A 27,395-nucleotide genomic window follows, 5' to 3' on the forward strand; every position below is an offset into this window, starting at 1 on the left:
CCGTGGGAGAAATGATGAATACACATTACAGAGAAATGATTCGTTTGGACGGAATTTGAAAAAAAAATAAAAATTTATCGCTCGCAGAACAAGTTACCTTCGACGAATAGATACACGGTAGATGATAAGCTGGTAGAAGTAATTTTACAACCGACGACGAGCTTAATATAATAACAACAAGCATCGTGAGCAAGGATTGTAATTTTAATCTTAAATATACGGATGTATACGCATACTGATAGGAGAGAGAGAGAGAGAGAGACAAAAAGACGGACAGGGGCGAGAGGAATAGTAAAAATTATCAGAGCGCGAGAGCTGGTCCCTAGATCGATACTGGATCCTTCATTCCGACGAATCTGAACCTTCGTTTCTCTCGCTCTCGTTGATTATACATACGTATATTGTATGTATACCTATATATGCAGGTATTCCCGTCGTAATACTAGCCGCCGCAGCCGCACTTAATAACGTTTTTGCCCTCCCAAACTTCTCGCTTTGTCTCGAAATCAGCGATGCTCGTCGCTTCGCCTGTTCCCTGATCTCGCTTTCTCCCTCCTTCTGTTTCCGCTACCCAGACCTTTCTTTATAAATGACAGTTAATGATTAATCCGATGTTTGTACACGGTATATGTATTATAATACCCGCTCTGAGATTATCTCGAAAAGAGAAGACTGGCAGCCCGTGGATATAGAGCTGTATCACGCTATCGCAGGCTATACAATTCGTTATATAAGGCAAACTCTTCCTTTCAAGATAAACCGACCTGCTATTTATTTTCAAGCAGCGAATAGGAAGGATAAACACGTAACGCTAAGTGTGAGATAAAAATTGGGAGGGCAAGAAGAGCTTCGACGTTACATGTATTCCATATATGATTTCCCTCTGCTATCCTCCCGCAGTCCAATTTCTTTTCTTAAATTAAATAAATCACATGCGCGCTCGGGGCATTTTTGTACGACTCGAGGGCACAGGTGCCGTATATGATGATGTTTGGGAACCGGTGGGCCTCCCTTCCAAACAAGGTCCGCCTAGAGAAGTCACGCCCAAGGGACGCCGGCTCCCGTAGGTACGAGGCACATGCGTAAGATTATGTCGGACACCTGCCTGCCAACGGCAATCAGTCACGGAGCGGATGTAAGTAATGAAAATAATTAGTCCCGCTTCCGTTTCGTACGTTTTAAAAATACATGATAATATTATGTATACGTGGGCATAACGCCGATTCGAAATGCCCTCGTTTGAGGTGAACGCGTGGCCAAAGCACAGCTTCTTTGCATCCCGAATTATTTACTCAAGGAGCAGTCGTAAGATGTGCTTTTGCAAATTCGGTGTCGCAACGCGCCTTTTACACGAAGCTGAAGCTGGTAACGATATTATAACGATTCACGTTGCGAAAAAAATCGTTATTTAACAGTTTCAGGAATGTCTGAGATGCAGTAAGTTATAAGTACGAGGAAACACACACACACGTGTTTGGACAACTTGACTACTTGAAATTCACGATAAAAATGCAAAACAGTGATTTTTCCTCTCTAGGTTTCGTTACGTAAACGTTACCGACTTCATTCTCTTCCTTTGACGCGTAGAATTTCGCGTGTCGACATGTACTGCCAAAGTTGAAAGAAAGTATTCTCCAAGATCATTCAATCACCCAACACTGTATTACCCCCGGGGAAACGTGGAACGTGACTTGTAGGCACGTTTTTTTTTTTTTTATATCATTTCGCATGGCACTGCAATATCTTACAGGTAGGTAGGTACATGAGAAACGAAAAAGAGAGCCGAACAAACCGCCCTCGTATAACGCACGTAACGTATAGGTGAAAATATCGGCTTCGTCGAAACTCTTCGGTGAAAGCTTTGCAATCTTTCACATTTCCCGCGGCACGCGCGACCAATTCTCACCCTCGGTGAATCCGATATCAAATGAAATCGAGTCGAGTCCGATGCCACGGGGCACGTGTCTTATTCTCGGTGATGTCCGATTGGCATTGACCGTGTTCATCACCTTTCACAAACTTTCCGCGTAGCTGTTATAATCAATTATAATTAATTATCATCATTTTTACGATACGAGCACACCAACTATAATAATATAATAAAACCGTCACCTTAATTCAAGAGCAAGGTCAATGCTTTCGAAATCGCTATGTTTGACTAAAATTATACGAGAGAAGACATTTATTTACTTCTATTTTTCTTTTTATCTATACCAATATAAATGTACAGACTATAGAGGATACGTGTGGTAACGGTATGTCCGGTTTTCAACGTAGGCGGTTTTCGAAAGACTTGTAGGTACCCGCGCTGACGTACGATAGACAGTTATCTGTGCTGGAAAATTATAATAATAGCAAATTGACTTTTGAAGAAGACTGTTATAGGTACGCACGGTGTTTATGTATACCCTACCTCGCCGCGCAAAGTTCAGTATTAAACTTGAACCGGTGACGAACGCACGTCTCGAATGTCTTACGTATCCGTTCAAAAGTAAGTCGAATTCTTCATCCAACCCTTCGGTACACCACCCGCAGTGATTAGCTAAAAGTGGCACGCGTGATACGAGCAACTCGGATCAGTTGACGATGAGGAAAGACGGATCTTGATCATCCTAGATTGCAAGGTATACTAACTCGCTTGTTATAGAGTTTGTGATATGTTCTGGGTATACTTTTTTTGCGGTGTGTACTGTACATACACCGAGTCAACTAACCTTGAGGCATATACGTACAATACAGGTCTCACACTCGTTGTCAGCGGTAGCATGGCTGTGTACAAAAAAAAAAAAAAACCTCAATATCGGTTCAATAGTTTTGGAATTATAAGCGAACATACGGACTTACAGAAAGAGAGACGTTGAGTTCTATACACGCAGAGATAGAGAAGAAGAAGAAGAATAAGGAAGTGCGGAAAACCATAAGAGTCAAGCGTATTGTAATTCAGGGGTGTTAAAGACTCGCTGTTTTGGAGTGATAATTCAATATTAAAACGACCGTTATTGGTGAACATCCTCGTCGACAGGCAGGAATAAAATCTGCATCCAACCGATTAACTCCAAGGGATTGATCGAGTGTTGGGGACGGAGATGGATTCTGGCGGGGTTTACGCGGTATTGGTTCTCGCACCGTGCAGAGGCTAATATATCGCGGTGGATATTCCGAACTGTTCGAGCGGAGATCGAGCGAGCGGTCGTTCAACGCGAGCCCCCCTTTACCACCGTGGCGTGCTAATGATTAAATTACAGCTTTACAAATTTAGCGGTGCCATGATAATTAATTATCCTTACTCGTGCACGCTGTCTACCTTCCTTTCCTGTGTGTATTGTGCTCACGGGGTTGCAGGTTGACTCGCTCTTTTCGAGCCTATAACTGATTACCTGTGCGGCGGAAAACGTTGCGTACTTACTTAGTTCGGTGATCTAGGTAAATTTGTTAGAAAAAAAAAAGTAAAAAAGCCCCTTTTTGAATTTTGAAATTCTTCAATCCCAACTACCATTCCCGTTATTATTCCTCGTACAACCATTTGGATATTTGTTTCCGCTCGCTGGTTTATTTCGGGCCTTATATAATACACACCGAGGGAGTGATTCCTGTGCTAAGGTAATAAGTCAAGCGGCTCGGCGGCGGAGGGTCCCTACGCTTAACGTAGTTAATTAACTACTATACGGAATTATGCGAAGATTAATTATACGAGAGGGACGCCAAGATTGCTAAGATTGCCACGCGTGAATGGGTAGGCAGGCAGGCATCCACCCCCTTGTCGGCGATTGTGTGCAATTTCTGGGGATCTACAAAGTTTCGTCGCCGTTGTTACGTCATATCACCCACCATACGCACATCTCGTCTCTCCTTTACATGCCTTTACGTATCTCCTCTTTGAAGCACGGTATATAATTCTTGTACGTTGTTTTAGTCCAAGGAGTGTAGGTTTTCTCTTTCTTCTTTTGTTGTTAAAGTCTGCATATGATTTGACGTGTAGCTTATCATTGTTGCTACGTGAATGAACGGTACTTTTTCAATGTCGAGGAGAGAAAAAAAATAACTCAACGATGCAAATGTTTTGTCGTTGTATAATTTTTCGTCATATTTATGTTTTATTATTCGTTTTCTATAGAGTTACAGCTTTATATCTACCCGATGATGAGTCCCCCCCCCCCCCCTTGCCTCGTTTCTCGAAACAAAAAGTCACCAACTGCTCTCTAATTTTAATGTATAATCGAAGTGTTCATCTCCTCCTTCCGTTCTGTCCGTCATTTACGCATTCCCGTTTCGTCCAAAGATCGATTTCCGATAGATTTGGCACTCTCATTGTCAGTCTTCCTTCCAGATACTGTTGAAACAGGCAGCGGGAGCGTTGTTTCGAACACGTTAATTTCGGGTCTTCTGTCTTTCATTTCCTCTCTTTTTTTTTTCTTCCTTACATAATCGGGTCAGTAAAACTGGAGGTAATGTGGTCGGGTGAATTTATTGTCGAGAGGAGAGTTATAGCAGAGACTTTCCTTAATATAAAGACCTGCCGCTAACTAGGGCCGAGTCTAAGACTAGCGGTAAAAAATACTCCAGGTCGACCGAGTCGGAGTTCTTTTTTAACCGGTAAAGGGAGCGATTCTTAACTCTGACGTAATTATTTTACAGAGGGTGAGCCTTTCCTCTTTCCTCGTCCTTCCTATTTCTTCTCGCTCGTCTTCGTTTTCTCTTTTTCCCCTCAGCTTTCAGCCTTCAGCCTCACGCTCACCCGGGTCCGGGTCCCAGGCGCAAGCAAGGCTCTCGGCTTCGACACTTCTTTCGCTACTTCACCCCCCCCCCCCCCCCCCTTTCCCCGCCTCCACGGAAACTTGATATTAACACTGCCTTAATTCCGCCGGCTAAGGAGTTTTCCGTTCCCTCAACGTTTCTACATCTGGAGTCAACATAATTATTATCCACTTATCCATTTTCATCGTCGTCGTCAGTTTACGCTCGTCTCTGCTATTATACGTATTGTATGTATGTATACGTGGAACTTACTAATGGCAGTTGAATCGCACAAGCGAGATTTCTCGTTTTTATTATATATGTATAAATATCCGGAAGAAATTACACGGAGTGGTGCTGTTCTGGCTTCCGCGATTTCCCCTTCGCAACTCTCTTGCCGTTCACAAGTACCCCCCGTCTTTGTGCCCTGCTGATTTAGTTAGTCATGGAGATTTTTTTTTATACTTCACGACGTTGTTAATCGTAATAACGCTCATTCCCCCTTATCCTTGTACAAAATGTTTTTTTCTTCGTCCCTTCTTGATTGTGAAATTACTCCGTGAGAAATTATACGCGAATATTTTTTTCCTACACGGATATGCGGTAGGAAGGAAAAAGCAAGTGAAATAAATGGAATCGGGTTGAACAGAACACGATACGAAGAAATAAGGCCGCGAGACGACCGCGCCTGTAGAAACCCGACAACAATTAAGAAATATTGCGATAACAATGAAACATACATAGGTATACTTGGGTATCATTATCGCGCGAGATAACAGTCGCAGATATTGGAACGTGATTTCCGTTTCCGTTCCAGACTCCCCTTTGTAACATAGTTACGCCATTAATTGTTGCAGCGAGGCGATGGCGACTCGCTTATACCGCAGCGGAACGCGATTATGCGCTATTATTAGGTAAAAATTTGTAATAAGAAAAAAAATTATAACCACATTATGGGCGAGATATCATTGCCGACTAAGGTGTTAACGCATGGTTTTAACTTTTCTGTTGCAGGTAAGAGACTATCCTATTTCCATTGGTATTATGGTGAAGATTTACTACGAAATGTTTGGTAACGTAAAATTATGACACACTTCTTTGCTTCCTCTCTCGTTCTATTCCATTCTATCCTCTCTCTGAACCAACGATTCGCAAAAGTTTGTTAATTGTGAATCGACTTTGAATGAATGTTCGGCTTGGTGCAGAGCTTTGACTAACTGCATAAGATTGAGGAGAAAAGTTAGGTACTGGTGATGTAACGAATATCTCAAATATTGTGCGAATATTTTTCAAATGCGACTGTCATAGATACTCAATATTTTGCTTATAAAAATTGTGAAAATAATATCAAATGAAAGAAGAGACAATAGTTTGATAATGAACTTTTATCATAAAAATTTGTCTTCACGTTTTGAATCACACTCTAACCTAAAAATTAATTTGTTTCTGTTATCAATTTGTCTTTGAACAATCAAACAAACAATCGGCTTGGTTTTGAATCGGCGCGACAATTTCCGGAATAAAATGCAAACGGCGTTGATGCGTGCGTGCGATTTTCATGGTGTACGCGTCAGTCAATCAATTGTCAACTTTTAGCCATGGAGGAATGGCGCCAGATTTAAAAATGTATATCCGCATTCGCGAATACTTGAAAATTTACATTCGCCAGATCACTGGCAGGTACGGGTGTACTGTATGCGAGTTCGAGTGTCGTCGGCCGACGGGCCGGATACGGATGAACGTCTAAATCCGGCGGAAAACGAGGAAGGAACAAGGGAGATCAAATGGGGTGCAAGGACGTTAGAGAGGGGCAGGCATCCCTGCAGATTGAGAGAAGTTTAGCCCGGTTTGTTTCAAAAGGCAGGTTATTAGCCACACGGCTTCTCCGCTCTCGCTCACTTTACCCCCTTTTCCCCCCCTTGAGCTGTGCACCACTTTCTGTAGGCGCATTACGTGTAGAACGGCTGCTGACACGTCTACCGTAATTTCTCGAGCCGTTGGCAAACTTGCGAACCCCGCCTGTCTGCTGACTTGACTCGATCTCGTCTCGTCTCCTTGTTGCTTTCACAATTTCCTACCTCTGTCCCTCTTTATTTTTCTTTCTCTTTCTCGCAGCTCCTAATTCAGCCCGCGATAAAGTCTATCGCATTGTTTCTCTCCTTTTCACGCCGGAGTAAGCTGAGACTGTGGCGCCTTTTTTCCTCCCAAAAGCTTGTCCTTCTTTTTCCTTGTTCCCTCCTCGTCTCGTCTTGATATTCGGCGAGCTCTCTCTTATCCCATTTTCACTTCTCCCCCACCCCCTCCCCCCCAAACTCTGACCTCTTTTGATTCTCGTCCTTTTCTCCCTTATAGCTTCACCTCTTTGTACCCTCCTTGGTTCGTTCCGTAAAGAGCAAAGAATCGGAGAGGGTGGAGCTTTCCTTCCCTTCCCTTCCCTTTATCCTTCCCTTACCTTCAATTCGCTTCCCTTTCGCATTGCCCCGTATAAATTCCACTCACGTTTTCGAGTCAAAGCGATTCCCTCTGCCACGGGGACATCCGGAACAACCGTAGAGACAACCAGAAACAAAATCGACGTCGAATTTGGCGACCCTCCAGAATTCGAACACTCGTACCCACCACAGCCATGGGTACTTTGGAGTCGCGATTTCCGTTTAAATAAACAAACGTTCAGCTGAGCCTCTTTCCCCGCCGGATCGTATATAAACAGCTTTCAATCTTTCCAAATATTTCCCATTTCTCTTCTCACCAACTCACTGAAATGGAAACAGTTTCTTTCTCTCTGGCACCTTCTCGGATAAAACGTAAAGTGACGATATTTACAGAGACCAACCGTGTTGATCAAATTTTCACATCGTTTCACGAAGAAATAGCCAGCACCACATTCTGGTCAGTCTTTTAGACAACGGTATACAGATAACTTACACAGGCAAGAGAGAATTGATGATTTGGTCCTTGTCTCAATCCGTTGACAATTTCCATCTACACCGCGGGTCTATCGGAATTGTCTTTACACTTTGACGCTGCGTTGTTTGTCACGGCGTAAAGTTCGATATAGGTACACGTACGCGTAGTACTCGAATTCGTCGGTTTGTTGCTACGTACGCCCGCGAGAGGAGAATGACAGATGCACATTAGTATTATTCCACGTCGTGTAGGCAGTGCGTGCAGTGTGTCTTGGGTCCGCGTCTAGCGGATGGAATAGAAGGCAACTCCCACGCTCGCGAACCAGATGTCAGTCAGTCGGCAGGGCGGGCGGGCATGGCAGCCTGACGTGCCGTTGGACTAAAACCACGGATCACCCTGACGTTTCCACTCTCGTCATTATACGCTGGTACCCACTAGGTGAACGTATGTCTACTGACGGAATCCCGGGATGGATGACGTAGATGCAACTTGGCGCAGCAGCAGCAGCTCGCGTCTCCGATATCGTATTCAGTTCGGAACTTGTATAAGCTGCTAGACATGCAGGGGCTCGTTTGCTCACTGGGTTTCTCTTCTCTTCGCTCCATTCCGTTTCCCTTCCTCTTCTCTTCTCTTCTCTTCTCTTCTCATCTCATCTCTTTTCTCCGCTTCTCTCTTCCGTTTAGAGTTGTTCTCGCGGCGCTGCTGCTGTGACAGGTTCCGCGTTATATAATAATAGGGCTGTTTGAATCGTTCCGAGATACACGCGACTGAATGGAGCGTTTTGTCTCTACGCGGGTTTAACACCCGTTTCCTCGTTCTTAAACTCTCCTCCAACGATGGATATGTACATACGTGTATATATATGTGCATATATTCTCTACATGATCCTCGCCTCGTGAGTGGCGACGTGCAGGCTCGAACATCTGCAGGTGGGTATAGAAATCTTGCACCGACAATACCGTCGACGCGTAACCGCAGTGTCGTAAATTATCATTTTGTATAGACGTATCATGGATGTCACCGAATTGGGCTCGTTGGAAATTGCAGCTCTTTCAAATCCTCTCCATTGCGTTTCACCAGCTCACCTTGTACACCTTATATACCGACGAGAAAGTATAATACGTATACCCGGCTCGCGTTACCTTCGGCTTAACCTAATTTGAATTCTAGCGAATTACGGTGATTGAATATACAAGCTGTGAGCGTTCGATCAAACTTTCCAATTCATTTATCAGGGAAATCGGCATTGGTTAATTTTTAATTTTGAGAAATGGGATAATAATGATTTATTCAGGGTTCAATCAATGTTTAATAATAATATGTCTTGGCAAAATACTGTTTTTTCAATGAATTACAAAGAAGAAGAAGAAAAAAACGAGGTGGCGTAAACAAAGATCCAAAATGTCGGAATACTTGTAATACACTGACAGAGTATGCGTTATTTTTACAATTCGTCCAACATTCACTACACCTCCGATAAGCGATACTCCAAATTAAGGAGATTTTTTAATGACGTGTAGCATTCATCCTCTCTCAAATACCTGCACGGTGGGTTGATTATACGCGTAATAGCGTATGATGCACGGTCAAGGCTAATGCGGTTAAATAGGGCCCGAATAGCTAGGCGTTGTTCAGATAATGTCGGTGCGTCGTCCGACACTATCTGATCGCGTAATCGAAGTCTGCCCTCGGAGGCTATGACACACACACACACACACACGCACACACACTCTCTCTTTCTCTCTCTCTTTCTCTTTATCTCTCTCATGCTGACCCCATTGCTGCTGCGAGCCCTTTGTCGCGGATAATTGCATTTCCAGCGGTTAACTCGGGCATAAAAGCAAGGTCTCTTTATCTTTCAGCTCCTTGACGAATGTTCACGATTTACGTATCAATCCCAGTGGCATTATCCTCGCCGCGCAGACAAATTTAATCACTGTTTGATCACGAAACAGAAAGTGATCTCGTGACGTACACAAGGTGTAATAGGTGTCAGCGTGTCATTAGCGTACAAGAAAAAAGATGTAGAGAAAAAATCCGAGACAGCGATAAAGGACCCCGCAGAATCCTTATGGGAATTGGCTCTTGGTCGAATTGGCTGGATTTTCAGTATGTTGCATGTACACATCCTCCCGTTGAAAAGTTCTCATGGTTACAAATGCCAAAAATCTCAGTAGTCTCCGAGATACATGCTACGGGAGAAAGGTGTCGATATTTTTTGATATAGCTATGGATTTCGTGATACTCATGAATTACAATGATTCAAGGGGACTTGGAATCAAACAAATGACTCGAAAGACTACACGGTCGATTCTTAAAGATAGGCGGGAAGTTGTGATTGATTTCATCGATGCATTGAGATCATCCGTGAACTCGCTGGTTTACCAGAAGGAGCTGCGACGGGAGATTTGCGCGGAGAACGAGACCCTCCGACCAATGCAATAATCGACTAGTCCTATTTTGCACGCGTCTGCGGAGTTTGTGCGAATCGTCTGTGCGGTTTTTGAGTGATAAATTTGATTTCAAGTTTCCCTTGAAGCTATTAAATTCGTAAAAATCGCGTAATTCAGGGATATGAAAAAATCCATACATCCCCTTTCCGAAGCCTGTATCTCGGAAACGACTGTTTTCTGGAACTTGCGTCCACGAGAACTTTTTATCGCGAAGGTGCGTACACGTGAAATAATAAAAATCGAGCCAGTTCGACCGGGAGTCAATTTCAATAAGGATTCTGCGGGGTCCTTTCTTCATCACTGCGCTCAAATTCGTTCGAGTGATGTAGCGTATAAAAATGAAGGAGTGCAACGAAGCCAAGGAATCAGGCATACGTACCTAATACAACAACGTCCCGTGACAGTTCGGCGAGTACGTCGACGACGATGGCATGGCTGCTTGGCCTCGACCCTCGCATGCCTCGCGAATAATGTATGGTTTCTTTATCTATTTATGCTACGACACAACGGCTCGATGCCAATCTTTCGCCGGTGGAGAGAAAGAGCGAAAGGCGAGGAGGGAAAAAGAGGGAGCGAACTCCCTCCCGAGGAACGGGGAATAAACAAGTTTGCCTGTCGACGGAATACATATTCTTCCAACCCTGTAAAACCTTCGGTGTGGAAATAAATCACTGAACGCGCGGCGTCAGTCGGGTTGATCGCGTTGATAGCGTGCCACGTGCATTTAGAGTACCTCATATTTCTCTATCGCCGCATCGGCTTCGTTGTACGTACCACGCACACTGTCCGTATACCCTTGCCTTGTATAATATACTCCTTTTTCTTGTTGCCGTTTTTGTTTCTCCTTCTCCTCGTTGCTCCCTTCGAATGTAATTGAGCCAGACATATCGCCTTTCGAGGTTACACACCGACCGTGCGCCTAATCCAACCCAACCCAACCCAACCAGACCCGAGCTATCTAATCTGTATCATACTCTTGGAGGGCGGAGTGGAGGAACCGGGAAAATGACGTGATGCTGCGACTTCGTTTCCATCCTTTTGCCAATCCTCAATTAGTCGATCGTATCGAAAAGCGGAGGGTGTACGGTATATACGAGAATCTGGATTGCTGGTCGTGCGTATGCGTCGGAAGTGTCTCGGAATCTCAAGGACTTCCGTCGGTTTCGATGCAGGTACAGGATAGTAGTAATTACGGTCTGCCGTATTAATTGAAACACCCTCGTGTCGAGATCTTTAACTGACTTTATAGTTTCTGGGAATTATCGAGGTGCGGGAAAATACGGCAGCGAATCCCTTAGAGCGCTCGAAGGGGGAGAATCCGCGGGACTATGCAAATGAAGAAGGGGGAGGCCGGAAATGGTATTTAGCATTTAAGTGCTGTATGTTTCCGGTGAGCCACTTTCGAGGCTCGTATCCTAGGCCGCGGCGTATCTTCGTCTCGAGAACGATCGCCGCGTTGCTTCGCGTATCGGTACCGGATCGCGGCCGAAACGCTTCGAAAGTCCCAGAAAGGCTCTTGGCCGTGACGTCGAAGTCCGCGCGGCTGCTTCGGGAGCCCAGGGATCTTACGGAGGAGGCTGGAGGAGGGTGGTGGAGGAGGAGGGCGAATTCGCGCCGAGCCGAGGTGAAGAAAATCTGTGTCGTTGGTCGTTCGACGAATGGGTTGTTACGAGCATCTCGCGTTACCGGGTTGAGTTGAGAGCCTCTACGACGGCATTCCACCGGCCTGTAGTCCGCCGGTGTTTCCGAGCCACGGCATCGCAGCTTCCCTCCTTGGTCCACGCGCGAGCCGGTACGCCGAGCCTCGACGTACGACGTGAACGCAGACACCGATGATCGTCTATAAAGCGGCGAGCGAGCGAACCTCTTTTCTTTTCTCCTTTTCCATCTCCATCTCCATTTTTTTTTCGTATTCTCTTCCAACGAGTACCTATCGCGTCAATGTTTTAACTTGTTTTCCCTCTAATTTATACATCGCGAACGATTTGAATTCAGCATCGACTACTAGTTTTATAATAATATGTGAAGCTCACTGCGGCAGTACAGGTAGATACTGTTCCTGACAGTCTGTTCAACCCCTACCTTTTTTTTTCTTTTTTTTTTTTCTCTTTCTCTTAACCTCAGCTGGGTGGGGAAACCTGACCGTGTTTATTCATCGTGTTTTCAGTTCGTATATTCGGAATCGGTGATCTTGAAATCCTCCAGGTACTCATTCTCATGCAAATTGGCCAAAGTTTGGTGTAATCGGCATTCTTGACACGGGCAATTATTTCTTCGTCGGTATTAAAGGGTTTAAATACGCGATGGACGATGAAAAGAACATTCTAGGCCGGTGAGACGGAAGACTGCTGCAGCTGATTGTTGTCATGTTATTCAAACGTTCCGAATGCAGACAAATGAAATGAATTCTCAGCCGTTGGTGACTTTTGACGATGTTACCAACGGAAGCGATCGTTCAAACACTGAACAAAGTATTGATGTTCGAATCGTCGAAGAATGAAATTCACGCTTATTCGTTACACTCTCAATTTCAATCAGTTCGTGCCATGCGCAACCAGAGTTGGAACTCGCGTAGCTGTGATTGCGAAGCTACGCCCGCTTAATGGTTTACGGCGAACATGCCGTTGGATACCTACCTACGTATAACACATACCTACGCTTCCGCGGTAAATAACGAATGCCTGTCCCGCTTCTGTAGGAAATCTTTGCAAACTGGTGCAATTCACTTTGCCCTGGCGTTGCTGCACGGCAGCGTTATACGGAGTTACTATTACTTACGCTAGTGCCTTTGTAAATCACAACCGCAATGGCAAATTTATACAGTAGTACCTGGTTTCAGGTGGAGCGGCGTTTGTCAATTTTTTTTTTCTCTCAATCTTCGCTCCAGCCTTCTTCTCGCATGAGTTGAATCGCGGTGGACGACGTCTTCCTGCACCGTAGCATTATATCTCTTCACAATACAACACACCGTGTGTATTTGTAAACTACATCTCTAGACGCTTAGATCTGCCGTCAAAAAGTCAGGGATAACTCGCGATGAGAGAGGATGTCTTTCGTTGAATGGAAAGAAACGATACAGCAGGTACAATTTCTCCATTCCGTATCGTTCCGGCGTGTGTATCGCATTCGAAACGCTAGCTGGGCAAATTTAATCGATGCATGATTGTACGTGAGTTGAATTCGTTGATTTTTCTTTTCACAGGCAAGGTGAACCACCGAAATATTATTATGTATTTTTCAAACGTGTGTCCGGCTGACGTCAGCTGTTAATATTGAATATTACATTAATAGATTAGTTGGCTTCGCAGTTACAGGAGACACCCGCATACTTCGGTCTTGAATAATATTATATAATCGCGTAGGTAGAGACGCGTATAACTTCTATCAAGCCACGTGTCAGTTTTTATTTTGAAACGGTCGTAAGTTCGTTATTTCGAGGAATCACAAACTTCGGTGTGATTTGTCACGGTAATCGAAGCCATAAAAGTATCCATTTATCGATTCATTCGTTTACTTATTTAGTGATGGAATTTTTTTTATCCCTTGCACATTTTATTCTTACTCTGCCGATCGGTGTAATCAAACGTACCTAGGGATAAGAGGTAGAATAAAACTCGTCAAAGTTAGAAAAAATTTTTGCCCGGTGTCGGTCGATGAATACTCAGCAATTTGTTTACTTTTCGAAGTTTTTGTCCAAGTTCTTCTTTGTTGTCTAAGGTGTTTCGTCTCCGGGGTATTTGTAAGAAGATGTGAAACGAAAGAAAATCCGAACGTATATATTGTAGACGAAACGAAAAATTTCATGCAAAGTTTTCTCTCCTCGTATCAGGTTTGCGAGCAAACGAATCAGCGGAGGATTCACAGCTACGGCTCATCATCGCCGTCGCCGTTGTTCGCGTCTTTCGACGTATCCATCTATGTATGTACGTATGTACGTATGTACAACGCGTAATACGCACCCGTTTCGAACCTCCAGTCTACCGCCTCTTGTAGGGGAACCAGAATTTCCAGTTTTTATTAGCTGGCCCGAGAGAACGGTTCTACCGGAATGACATCTCGGCTCGACAATGAAGACCTTTCGGACCTCCCTTGAGAAGAAAGAGACAACTTTGTTCTTCGTTAAAACCCTGCCAACTTCAAGCCGTTCGTTTGCTCGCTTTTTTCGGGTTTATTTGGATGTTCCTATACGACAAGTACTACCATGCCATTCCGTTTTTTTGCTTTTTATTTTCTTATCAGTTACGTAAATGTCCTGATGTTTTAGTTGCAAAAGTTTTCGTAACCGAAATGGACTCTCTTCTTACGTATCTCCGCATCTCTCATGTCCCAAACGTAAGATAGGTAGATAAGAGCAACGATACGTTCAGTTGAACAGTATAAACTGGCAAATTTCAACCGGTTGATCCACCTGGTGGATCGATACGTTCTACTTTCCGCTAATCGATTTCTGAATCACCATTCATAGCGCTGAACGAGACGACGCGGACATGCATATTCGTCGATTTTGCGAAATTGCCAATCGGGACCGCATCGCCAATTTGGCAACAGTAGGTAACTTAAATTATGCCCCAAGACGGGGGCCGCCGAGTCAGCGATAGCTGGTATTTGTTAACCCGATGAAACACGGATAGAGTCAAACGACCCGACGAAGGTAGTCGAAAGCGTCGTTATCTCTGCTGATTCAGATTAGGCGGCTCTCTCTTTCTTCCGGCGCTGCCTTCGTTCGTTCCCTGCCCTCGTTCCCAACCACCTCGAGCTTCGTCGCGGGTCGAATGCGGGTCGCGGCGATTCGCCAAGGACTAACATCCTTCCGGCCAACGCTAATGAGGACGAATCGCTAATGAGGGCGCGGGGGCTGTTCGGCGAAAGCCGGATATAACCTTGTGCGAAACTTTCCGCGAACTTGTCGACGAGACAAACTCTTCTTCTATGATGCTGAATTTGTTCAGACCGTCCCACGAGGCGCGATCCGCACTCTCCTGAATTAATTGTCGCGGTTAGCGAATGTTGAGTGTCCTTGACGAATCGCCCTTGCACCACGACGGGCTTACCTGCGAACTTTGAAACCGTGTACTTTGGTATACGTAGGTAGCTCGCGTTAGGTGTAGTATTGAAATTGGCCAGAGGTCAAGAATCCAGGAGGCGAGGGAGGCGGCTGCGGCGTGAGATACGCCATCAATATTAATGAGGCGACTGTCTCAACTTCCAACTCCTCGGCAAACTGGTCTCCCATCGTTGAACTCGCGGAAAGATCTAGTATCATTCAATTAAGTTTTATTCCACGCGGGTCGGGAGGGAACTCTACTGACGAGGGAAAACAAGTCATCAATTTTTATTTTTGTGTCGGGTTGTTTTCGCCTTGCGGAAATAGGGGAAAGAAAATGTATTAATCATGGAGATGTGGATGTAGGATAGTGTTTTACGTGTCGCTGAGCGTGGGAATGTTTTTTTCCAAAGAATTTTCAATTGCTAAATATACACGAATACATTTCCATACACACTATAAATGTGTAAAAATTGAGATCTACTACTTCTTTGCGAGTGTTAAATTTCTTGCAAAAAATAACAACAAGTCGTGTGAATATGTAATTGTGAATAAATCGAAATTGAATAATAATGACGCAGGTCTATCACGCATCGCGTATAGAGAGTTAGATATGCACGTAACAACGTATGACATAAATAAAGATGTGTACGCAGTGTATTGGAATGTACGTTTTATCGGTCTATAAATCTTTGCAACCGGGTGGCGGCATTCGCTCTGCCGCAGGGCTTCGCAATAGAAGTGATGGAATTCACGACGGAATAGAATCCGTTTGTTATTAGCACGTTCGCATAACTGAAATTCAACGTTGCGTATTTCTCGACACGAACGCGCTTTGCCTATAACACACGCATACACACACCCACACACACACACGCGCGTATCCTCTTGTGCCGGTATAGCTTCAACGATACGTATACGTGTACGTGTAACCACAGTGTAGGAGACTCGCGCGCGGCCAGATATTTATGACCTAGGGAAGAGGGCGTCGTGCTTTTCTGCCGCGTTCGCAAACTCATCGTTTTCCAACCAGATCGGGTTGTCGCGATAAGCCCCCGTAACCCCGCGCTCTCCGTTTTTCGGTTTTGCCCTTTATTCGGTACAGTCACGTAATATTTTACAACGGTAGTATATATATAATACAATGTATACGTTACACTCATATTGCGGTCACGATTTTGTCTCATTTTGCATGGGGACTCTGGGAAACGGAATCATGAATATATAATTAGAGGTAAATCTGTTTCAGGGGTGCTGCGGTTTATTATTATACTTATTATACGTTTATGTATAGACTTTGCTTCTGCACGCGGATATTGCCGGATTTTCTATAGAATAATACGCAGTTGCCGTGGGTGGTTCGAACGATGCGATAAAGTACAAGACTTTTAGTTTGCTGGCTTTCTCTCCCCCCTAACCGACCGTCAAGCGCGGTTTTATGTTTTCAACTTTTCGGCACTCTCGGGCTGACTTTCCCCATCGAGATTCCATTTCATTCGGTTCGGCTTGATTCGATTTTTACGATTGATTTACGACGCCGATAATTTATTGCCTTCCTCATCCTTCCGTATTTTTCCACCTTCCGCACTATTACGAATTCGAATTAAAAATAATTTTCAATCTGATCGCGTATCGCGATATTTATTTGGCGGCTCTACCGGCATCGTTATTGTCTACCAGGGTGGCAACAGACCGGGAAAACCGGGGATAGTCAGGGAATTTCGTCTATTTCGGAAAAAAGTTGGGGAAAATTTAGGAAATTATGATGGACCATAGGAAAAGACGTACTTATTCTATAAATCGTTCTCAAACTTCAGATAATTGTGGCAAGTTCAGTTGAGCTAACTTTCGAAAATGGTATTGTTCAATTTCTAATTATTTGTGTGAAACGAATGAATTATAAGTGTTTTTTAGATTCAAATTTATGTATTTAAGGTGCACAAGTTCTGGGGCTTTTGGTAATTAATTCTGCCCAACATTACCCAAGTTTCGTGGTAAAACGTCGCGGAATTATGAATTTTTTGACGGGAAAAGTCAGGGAATTTTATTTGAGTATGTGTCGAAATAATTTGAAAACGATTAGGGTCCCTCTCTCTCATCTCGTTCCGCGTCCGTATCTTGGGGGGGGGGGGGGGGGGTAATCGCGTGCTGAATATAAAAATCCATGCAGGCTGGCTCGTTGCGTGCGAGAAAAAGAATAATAAGAGAGAAATAAGAGTGAAAGAAGAATTAAGCAAGAGAACGAAAAAGGGATAAAAAGACGTGGCGAACGGTGGCCGGCCGGTTGGTCGAAGGAGGATGTACGCAGGGAGTTATGTTTGCTTGCCTGGTGAACATCGCCAAGCTGGCTGCCATGGTATTAAACTTATCTGTATTTTAATGCTCGCCGCTGCACGCGTGTCTCTGTGTTACATGCGTGAACGGAGCACAGGTATGGGTGAGATACGTATGCAAGAGATCCAATTTACTCTCCGCGGGTGCGAGGAGGAGGACGAGGAGGTGGACCAGAGAGACCAGGGCCAATTTCCTCTTCGTCATCGTTGCCAATTACCCACGCTACGCGCGACAAACTTCTGCACGTCTTTTTTATATCTGCTCTTACTCTTTTTTTTCTTTTTTCTTTTTTCTTTTTTCTTCTTTATTCTTTTTTTTCTTCAACTTTATACAGCTACGAGTTTCAATAATTTTATCGTCTCGTGACACTAACTACGGGGGACAAGGACAATTAACTAACGAACGAGTCACGAAATGACGAGGCCTCGTTCTTTTTTTCTTCCTCATCTTATCCGCGTTGTAAATATAATAGGTCGTATTTTTGCGTATAACCAATTATATCCTCGCGATACTTACTCCCATCTTCAGGATTTATTGATCTGCTTATAATCCTGCTCTGACCTCCTTATTTATTTATTTATTTTTTTTTTTTTCTTTTATTATTTTCTTTTCTTCCCCAACGAACAGGGCAGAATTGAATTACAATTTGCCTCCATTGCACCGCTGCAAATTCAACTCTGGATCAGAGTAAATAATGAGAAAGTTCCATACTCTCGGGAGAGGAGACAACGGATAGCACGAGCGTAGCTCACCGCACGAATCGTGCAAAATTGAAACAGGAAAGAAACGAATCTGATTTGTGAATCGAAAAAGCAGGCAGGCAAGAAGGTGAGCAGTTGGCTGGCTCGGTTGCCGGAGAGATGAGAAAAGGGAATTAACCACACGGTTTTGTGTCCCGCGGTTAACCCCTTTCTCTTCCTCCCCTATGACTCAAAACCCCGGAATCCCCCGTCGCGGTTTCATCGGCTGAGTTCATACGCTACTTTGACCACCAAAGGCTTTAATTGTATTATCCCGGGGCATCGAACTTCCTGGCCGCTGTGAAATTATTTCGGTTTAACGTTCAATTATATTGTCCGTCGCAAAGTTTCGGAGAAATTTCAAGTGTACTTCAAACTTGTATGTTTCTTGTTGTTGTTCTTGTTGTTTTATTCTTTTTTTTTTTTATTTTTTCAGTTACCGACACGTTAAACCGCAGGTGTATTGCATTAATGAAATTGTTGAGAAAGTGAGAAAGGGGTGGGGGGAGGGGAGGGATTCGTATTTAACAAAGTATACTTACATCGTGTCAGAAGGAATGTTACAGATCTACATCAATCAGCATGTTGTAGTCTCTGTACGGCTCGATTTAATCGTGAGATCGAATTCCGTCGACATTTCATTTGCATCAATGCCGTACCGTGCTCTTTTTCTTGGGATATTATTCATAGTTATTTCTCATGGATCGTAACTGGTTTCTCATAATAACTATATTTCACGCCGTGGTTATAATATGCGACGAATGCACAAGAATTCTGTTCACGAGATATGGAGGAGAGGATGACGAGGAGTGGGGAGAAAAATCGTCACCACTTCGTTGAAAATGAATTTAATTAACTCGAGCTCGAGTTTGAAATTGAAATTCCGATTCCTCTTTGGAAGTACCTACATTCAAAAGTGAGATTGAACCGAGGATGACGACTCGGTAATTTCGGTGTTTTCACGGTTGACGGTACATTGAAACTTCCCAATAGCGGGCACCTTCGGGACTAAAAATGTTGTCCGTTATTGAGGAGTGTCCGCTATTCGGGACAATATCAACGCGTAAAACGTGCTGTTGGAGATTTTTAGACTGTCCGTTATAAAGAGATGCTCGTTAAGAGAAGTTTCCATGTACATACATTACTTACGAACTGTATTTGAACGAACCGGCCATTTCGATCCAAGATAGAATCGGCTGTGTGCAATCTGCCGAAATCTCTTTACTCGAAATCGTTGTGACAACTGGACGACTCTACTCGCAGCGGTACAGGCGCACCGTTTACTTTAGCATCTTGCATTAGGAATCTCGGTTCCCGATCCGCAGGCCTTACGTCAGTGTCGAGGAGGAGGAGGCAGAGCGGCATAATGGTGAACTGGTGAACACGGGCACTTTGTCCGAGGAGAATGACGCGGAGCTGAATAATGGCAACGATAATACGACTCGTAAGTCGTAAGTCATGCTCGAGCGACGAACGACTATGCAATTGCCTGTACGATAGGTACCCAACGTAGGTACGTATACGTGCGGTACCGTACAACATGTACCAAGGCATGCCTATCTCATTATACGCCGGAGCCAAGACGTCGTCTTGTATCGCTCCGCATTGCACTCGCTTCAACTCCTCTATAACTTATTTATGCCTCGGTACATACGCCGTGACCACGCGTGCATCTGCCCCTCGACGCATTCACGCACGTGCTGTGCGGTAAATTCATCCGAATTATCCAGTTTCTGGCCCGTTACTTGCGCACAGGCACTCGCAGGTATGCAAGTTGCAAACGCTCTCGACTTGGGAAATTTGCCGCGGAGCGGAGGAGATTGGACGATGATCGACGCTTGGAACGTGGACCGTGATCTCCGAGCAGGCGGATATAATTGCATAATTTAAGGTCCCCGGGACGTACGACAAGAGACTTAAACTCTGCTGAGGTGGGTTGCTTCTACCTTGGTTAGACGTGCATCGCGCCAGTCACGGTGAACATTAACCTCCGTTATAAATGGGAATCGTAAAGTTTTTCCTTTTCTCCTCTTCTCCTCTTCTCCTCTTCTCCTCTTGTTCTCTTGTTCTCTCCCGTGCAGCGTATTCGCGAAATATTTTGGAATCGATGAGTGATTAACCCCTCGGTTGAAACTAACAATTGATACCCTTGATATTTATCATGAACAATAAATATCACTGCATCAAGTACTTCGTGTGTGGGTACGTATTTATCTTTTGTTACCCACGATTCCTTGTGATTTTTTCACGAGTGCAATTTCGGGCATGCGACCAAGCACCGCCTCGAATTTCTTTCGAACCAGCTTATAGGTGCAGCAGCGCACACGCGACCCGACGTTAGCACAACCTAGAGCATAAATTTCGTTTAACGACGCGCGAGCAGTCCCTGCCAGCTTGCCTATTAGCCACACTAGCTGCGGTCTTTAGTTTCGTCGTGTTTCGCAGAATCTATACATACGTGATGCGCGCAAGGTGTCTATGCGATTTCACTTCTTCGCAGAATACAGAAGCAAATGATTCTGGAGAAAGATTTTTTTCCTCAATTCTTTATCTTCACGGCGGCGGAGTCCTGATGACGCGCTTTTATAGGTTTAGCGAAACGACCCGCGCGGTGAGAGAGAGACGGAGGATGGTGAAGGATAGTGGAAGTTGAAGAGGAGTCGGTAATCGTCGCGATCGGGCGGACAATGCGACACGAGATCGGGGTATGGCTCGCTAATAAAACGCAGACCACTTCCCGGTGAAACGGGTCGCGTCGCATTCGGTCGACTGGTGAATGCATCGAGAAGTTATAGCCTCATAAATCCTCCGACCGGGCCAGGCCAGGGAGTGCGGTGGACAAAAAGAAGAGGGAATAAACCGTCTGCGGGAAAAGAGGAAGAAGCGGGGAGGATGGATGGATAAGTATTCATCCTCGCTCGGTATAATTCGCGGCCGTTGCAGATTAATTCGACCTCGATTTTTCCTCATACATTATTTCGTCCCACGTTCGTAAATCAATCAAACATTCATTCTCCTGTTCATTCTCTCTCTCTCTCTCTCTCTTTCGTTGTTATGCGGCAAATGACGTCGAGCATATCGATTGTGCTCACGCCTGCCGACTGGACGGTTCTTTCGACCTGGACTCACTCGAGCAATGCGTTATGTGTATTTACCCACGCTTCGCTAACACACCGGGAGCGTGCTGTAATTTGCGGTCTAGGTACTTATGATCAATTTTCAGATGCATTTTGCCACACACTCTCGGATTCCTATGGGAGAAAGTACGCGACGGTGTAGCGTATCTTCGGACAAGGCTTAAATATGTAACACGGTCGACGACGGATCCCTGCAGCGTATAGCAAACGATATTTACCGCACTGCCGAAGTTCCGCATTCATGTTTTACATTGATTAAGTTGTGAATTAACCCTTTGAAGCATACGTTTTTCCTCGCAGTCAAATTCCGTCGAAACTGGGTATATGAAGTTTCTTGAGGTCGCTGATTTCAAAAACGGTGCTAGATCTGAGTAAATTTAAAAATTCAAAGTTGCGGATCTGGTATGAGCGAATAGGATCTTTTTTTTTTTATTCTCAATCTGCCATCTTGAATTTTGAAATTCTGACGTAGGATTCGCTTTCGGCCACACCGAAAATCCCCGAGTAAGAAATGAAGAACGTTGCGTGTACTTCAAGTTACCGCTTGTCCCAGAATGCAGACAAAGTAGCGGTCTTTATAGAATCGTTCCCGCAGGAAAAAGTATGAGAGTATACGAGATCCGCGGGCAATTAAGCATCGGGGGTCCCCTCCGCCCGAGCGAGAAACTATAATTAGCGATAATTTATAGTCGGCAGAAATGACGTCAAGGTTAAATCAATAATCCCACCATCGCATTCAGGCCATTGTTAATTTATATGATCAATTAAACCCATCACCGCTAACCTCCATTCCAGTTACAGTTTATCAAGAATTACGAGATACGATTACACTGTCTACATCGCGTGGCTCGTCGAGTTCTGACGTACCTGCTACTTTTCTGCATCTCGGACGGCGGTCGTGCGCTTTCGACAAGTTATCACGTCTCATTATTTCTCCTACGTTGATTTAGCAAATTGGTCGTATTATCGCTGTCTGGCTGCTTTGAAAATATCGTTGCCATCCATCGCAATGAACCTTCGTCTCGGCTTTCTGGTATAAAACTACGTGTTAGTGATTTTTCTGCTTGTCGAGTTTCCACGGAACGTCTCCGTAGCCGGATGTTCGAACGTAACCGGCAGCGATAAGCTGTATCTTACTTGGAAATTGATGAATCAGAAGATGCGCGTTATCATTATACTTGTTTTCCATCCAGCCGTTACGCGCTTTACTGATTACAGGGTCAAACTCACATCAATACCCTACCATGCGATGTATTGATCTGCCTTGCGGTAGAATTACAGTTAACGAACCAATCGCTTAACACACGCGTCGCATGTACGCCCACGAACAGTAATTATTCGCTCTTTGTTCTCGTTTTACTTGTCCGGAGGATCGTCGTTCCAATTCGTTATCATCATAACGTACGAACTCGGTGCTCCCTCGGTACGGAAGAGTCTCAAGATTGAATGTGATCTGATTTTTAACGAGCGTAATCGAGAATCAGGTCCGTCGCATAGCTGTGTGTATAATTAAAGCGCGACGACTTTCACCGTCAACGCATTTATAATAATACTCTTGCACTTTGGATTCAATATACTTTTTTCGCTGCGAATCAGGTCAAGATGAGTAGGCGGGTACCGTATAACGTGTGAGATTGAGAACTACTGGTTTGGAGAACAACTTTGATGTATGGTGCGGTAATGACGGAAAGAAGGAGGGCACGTAGGTCGTAAAGATGGTAAAGATTGTCAGCGTCGTCGGTCTCAGGGTTCCTTTTCTTTTCTCCCCTATTATAGATGATTTCGATGTCCGGATGGATGTCGAGGTACATATATTATATACCTAACGTATAATACGTTACATCCGATGCTCGACTCTCGGACCGCAGAGAAAGGCTGAAACGCCGCGGATGATCGAGGAGTTGAGTTTGAGTGGCTGGTATATTAGTTTGAGAGTAAAAAATTAGAACGGAGCGCTCGAAATAATTCAGAGCCAATCGACGATGAACGGATTCGCGTGCCACTTTCCTTTACCCCCTCATGTATTATTCTTGATTAATAGAGGGACTCTGCCAGGTAGTTACGGCCGCAGTCCGACGACGAATGTTGGCGACGACACCCACCCCTAACCTAAATAACTGAGGACATAATTGATGTCACTTTTGTTTAACGCGATTAAAAACTAATACGACCAATGAGAAGCTGAATTTATGTATATGTATAAGGGTCGCGCGTATCCGACAGTTACTGCTATTATTAGGTCGCCATTATTGAGCTTGAAAATACCGAGAAGCTCGGCTCTTGGATTAATTTCACATTGTTTTCACTCGCCAGAGCTGAAATCTTAATTCCTGATTGTTTTTTCAGGTTGCTACGCGACCTTGGTGCCCGGACCAGGGCAAAACCAGGGAGATGACAAAGCTCTGCAACCATAAGAGGAAATTGCTGCTCCCCGTTGCCGCCGCGAGTCCCGTCGCCTCCTCGACCGTCTCCTGCGTCCCGGCGCCTCCAGCCTCGCCGTCGCCTACCTCATCCGACAAGTCCAAAAAAGGTGAGACGCATCTTGCATCACTTATGGTATCTCATACTACTTTTACACGTGCCGATGTCATGAAAATGGCGACAGTTCCGAATCATGAAACGTCATCACGAAATTACAGGTTGGACCACCTTGAGGAACTATTGAAAAGAATGAACCACTTTTTCGTACAGCTTCGATTTTCGTACTACGAATCATATCCGTATACTTGAATGTCTTAATTGCGGAAGGGGAAGGAGAGGGGGGTCGGGGGACCCGTTGCAATTCGATCATGCAAAAGAATCCGTACGATAAAAGGGAAGATTAAAAAACATCCGAAACCTGGGATCTGACGATGCGTACCTAAGTAGATCCACCGTCGCGATTCGTCCCCTACTTCGCGATTTAGTGAAAAATTTCATGAAACGAGGCGGATCTTTGAAGGTTACGGTGCGTCCCCGTACCTTGTACGTGCAATCCAAATCTCACTTTCATCGAATTTCGCATCGAAAATTTGTTTAAAAGAGTAATAATAAAGAGAAGGAGTGAGAACTTTGCTTACAAAGGGAATTTTCGAGCGTATTTAATTGAACGTGGAACATTATTTTTACTCCAGGGCAAACAGGCTCCGCTTGTCGATAGCGAGATGGGATGCGAAAGAAATGAAAAATGAATAAAAGGTATGAAAACCGTCGAGTCCATAATCGGAGTGTAATATAAAAATTCTCCCGAGCAGCGCCCCTAGATTACAAGACCGTACAATACATCATCCGGTGAATGTGTAAAAGAATAAATTTATTTCCCTCTGCTTCATGTATGTATGCATACATACATAAGTGTACCCACAATGTTGTTGGATGAAATATCGTATCTACTTGAATATACAGATGCCCAAACATATATAAACTATATACCTCCCGTATGTATGTATCTTTTACGCGGAATAAAATAATAATGTGAAATTCTTCTTATCGTTCGGTTACGTACCACCCTCCAGACATCAATACCAGATAGACTTTACAATCGGCGTCGTCGTTTTCCGCGTGACTCAGGCATATGAGCTATGTCCTTTTGTATACATGAAAGTTGGATTTTTCAACTACCGAGGGCTTTTCAACCTGGCTCAGACTCCCCCTCGACTGCAAGGGCACAGTATAGCTCTAATACGACTGTGAACCCGCGTTCTCATCTTTCAATGGGAAAATTCTCCTCTCGCAAACATGAAACTGTGGGTAAATTGTCTGTACATACGTACGTATACCTATGTAAAAACTTTTGGGATTGATTCGGGCGAGCGGATCTCGCGAGTTGTCGCGGCCAAGCGTATATTAGGAAAGTTTTCTCCGGACAGGCAAGCATCGCGGGGGTGCAAAAGGCATCCCCACCTTGTCACGATAGGAAATTCTAGACGTCGCTCCGCAGCCCTCTGCGGGTTACGTGTGTCCGTCTGCGTCTGCGCTCGCCTAGGTATACGTCTACGTTTACGTACGTATTTCATGCCCGGATCTATACGTATACGACGGCGATATAATCGACGTGGAACGAACGACGGAGCACGTGCCAACTTTTATTGGAAGAGGACCAAAAGTTTCACTTGGACGAGAACCGCCGCGCCGTGCGTCCACCGCCCTCGTGATCATTAGGAAAAAGTCGCGGTGAAGAAAAACGATGAAATTGCGGCATTAGCGGAGCCGCTGTGGCGTCGGCGTCGGCGTCGGCGTCGCCTCCCTTTCCAAGGCCCCGGTTTTACCCTCTTTTCCCCTCTTCGATTCCGATCTCTCTGGTGGTATTAAACCACCAATGATATATAGCCACACCCCATCCCACCGTCACTCCTCCTTCTCTTCTTCGCTTCTCGTCTCTTCTCTCGCAACCACCGAACCACCCCTAGATCTCCCTCTCGCTCTCTCTCTCTCTCTCTTTTGACTTTGCTTTCCAATAATAACCCCGCAGACAATCTCGTTTCTGCGAAAACAACTCCCGCAGACTCCCACTTCAAAGAGCAGGGGTTGAAAAATGAAATAAAAGAATCTACTACAGGACCACGTCTGCCTTTGTATACGTCATGTAAACTCTTGTATAGAGAACAAGTGCGGCATTGTTTTTGCCGTAATTTTACGAAATAATAAATATTAACAACCAAATATTAATATTACGTCACTTATACCTGATCCCAATTATTATACGTGTACTGAGGTTATTGAAGGAAAGTATTTTTCAACAATCGCTACAAGGACATCGAACGTCCTGTTATTTAGGAATGCGAAAATGCACCTTCTTTGGAGAGTGAAATTTCTCGAAGAATCGCAATTTCTTTCATTCGAGCGCTTATCCAAGTTATTCGCCGTCCCTTGAGAACAGGCGGTGACGCAGATTCCTGTTAAAAGTCCAGCGTTAATGATTTGGTTATAAAGCAGCCTTTGAAGTAGCGCAGTCAGAGGGAAATTCCAGGATAGGTTGTACCGCCGCCCCGTTTTAATTCAACCTGTCTTCGACGAAGTAATTCTTGATTGTACGTCGGGTTTACCGATGATCGTATTACGCGCTGCTGAAGCGGCGCGGCAACAATACCGTCGCTTAACCAGGGCTGTTATAATTACGATTGCAATCGTAGTTGCAACGAACAAAGCACCGCATAATAGACCCAAGTTCTGGTCGATATGCGTATGTTTATTAAGGGATAATTGATCCCTCGTATCGCATATTGCGTAGCGGAGATCGAAAGTAAGTGGTGATAAATCGTTGGAGAGTGATTGTCATGAGAGGGTAAGATTGTTTATCGGTTGAAATATTGTTGATAGCCTTCGTATCCCCTCCCTCTGCAGGGTATTGCCGATATAAGTCAGCGTTTCGTATACATACCTTATACCATCACGGCTCGCCGAGCAAATATACGGCGATGTAACCGAAAAAAAGCTTTCCCTCGAATACCCCTCCCATCCGATTTAAAAGCTACCCACGTCTTTTTACCCGCAAGCGACAGGATATAACAGCATTTATCAATACATCATGCCCCGTGCTCGCAGACCCTCCGGATACGAATTCGAAAACCTCAATAATCCTGCGCTCAAAAGATGGAAAAAAAAAAAACACCCACCTCCATTCACTACACTGAGCTCCCTATAACTAAGCCTGACTCTACACATTTGAAACCGGACCAATTCAGTTTTCGGTACCCTTACAAGAATTCGGCCGGGGATTACAGTGCGAAGAATCGCATCGTTTTGAGCCGCGAGCCTTTAGTCAAAGATGAGTTTCTGTACTACTCGAAAGTGTTGAGATCGACTTCTAGATGTTTTTCATCCTATGATACATGGATACGATTGCGATACCAGTATTCTCAATCGTTATGAAAGCCGAGAGTATTTTTCCATACCGGAGCGTAACGAGAATTCTAGGAAAAGTGCGATTTTCTTGGCTAACCGAAAACTGGCTTTTCGACGTTCTATACTGCCGTAATTCGATTCCCGCGATAACCGCGGGGAAAAATCTAGGAACAAAAGGATATTAAATTTCCGGGAGGTTGGTATTAAACTTTCATCGCTTCGT

At 44.6% G+C, this 27,395-nt stretch overlaps 1 protein-coding gene across 11 annotated transcripts in view; it reads left to right on the forward strand.

Annotated features, from left to right (window-relative positions):
• LOC124221494 (uncharacterized) overlaps positions 1-27,395 on the forward strand; it is a 137,991-nt gene that overhangs the window by 87,355 nt on the left and 23,241 nt on the right. For all 11 annotated transcript variants that reach the window (XM_069136333.1, XM_069136326.1, XM_069136350.1 and 8 more), the window contains one exon: positions 23,696-23,879. In XM_069136333.1, coding sequence (XP_068992434.1) covers positions 23,696-23,879 — 184 coding nt within the window. The remainder of the gene's footprint in view (positions 1-23,695; positions 23,880-27,395) is intronic.

This window comes from Neodiprion pinetum, chromosome 1 (genome assembly GCF_021155775.2).
Source record: "Neodiprion pinetum isolate iyNeoPine1 chromosome 1, iyNeoPine1.2, whole genome shotgun sequence".
In the NCBI taxonomy this organism is placed as follows: Eukaryota; Metazoa; Arthropoda; class Insecta; order Hymenoptera; family Diprionidae; genus Neodiprion; species Neodiprion pinetum.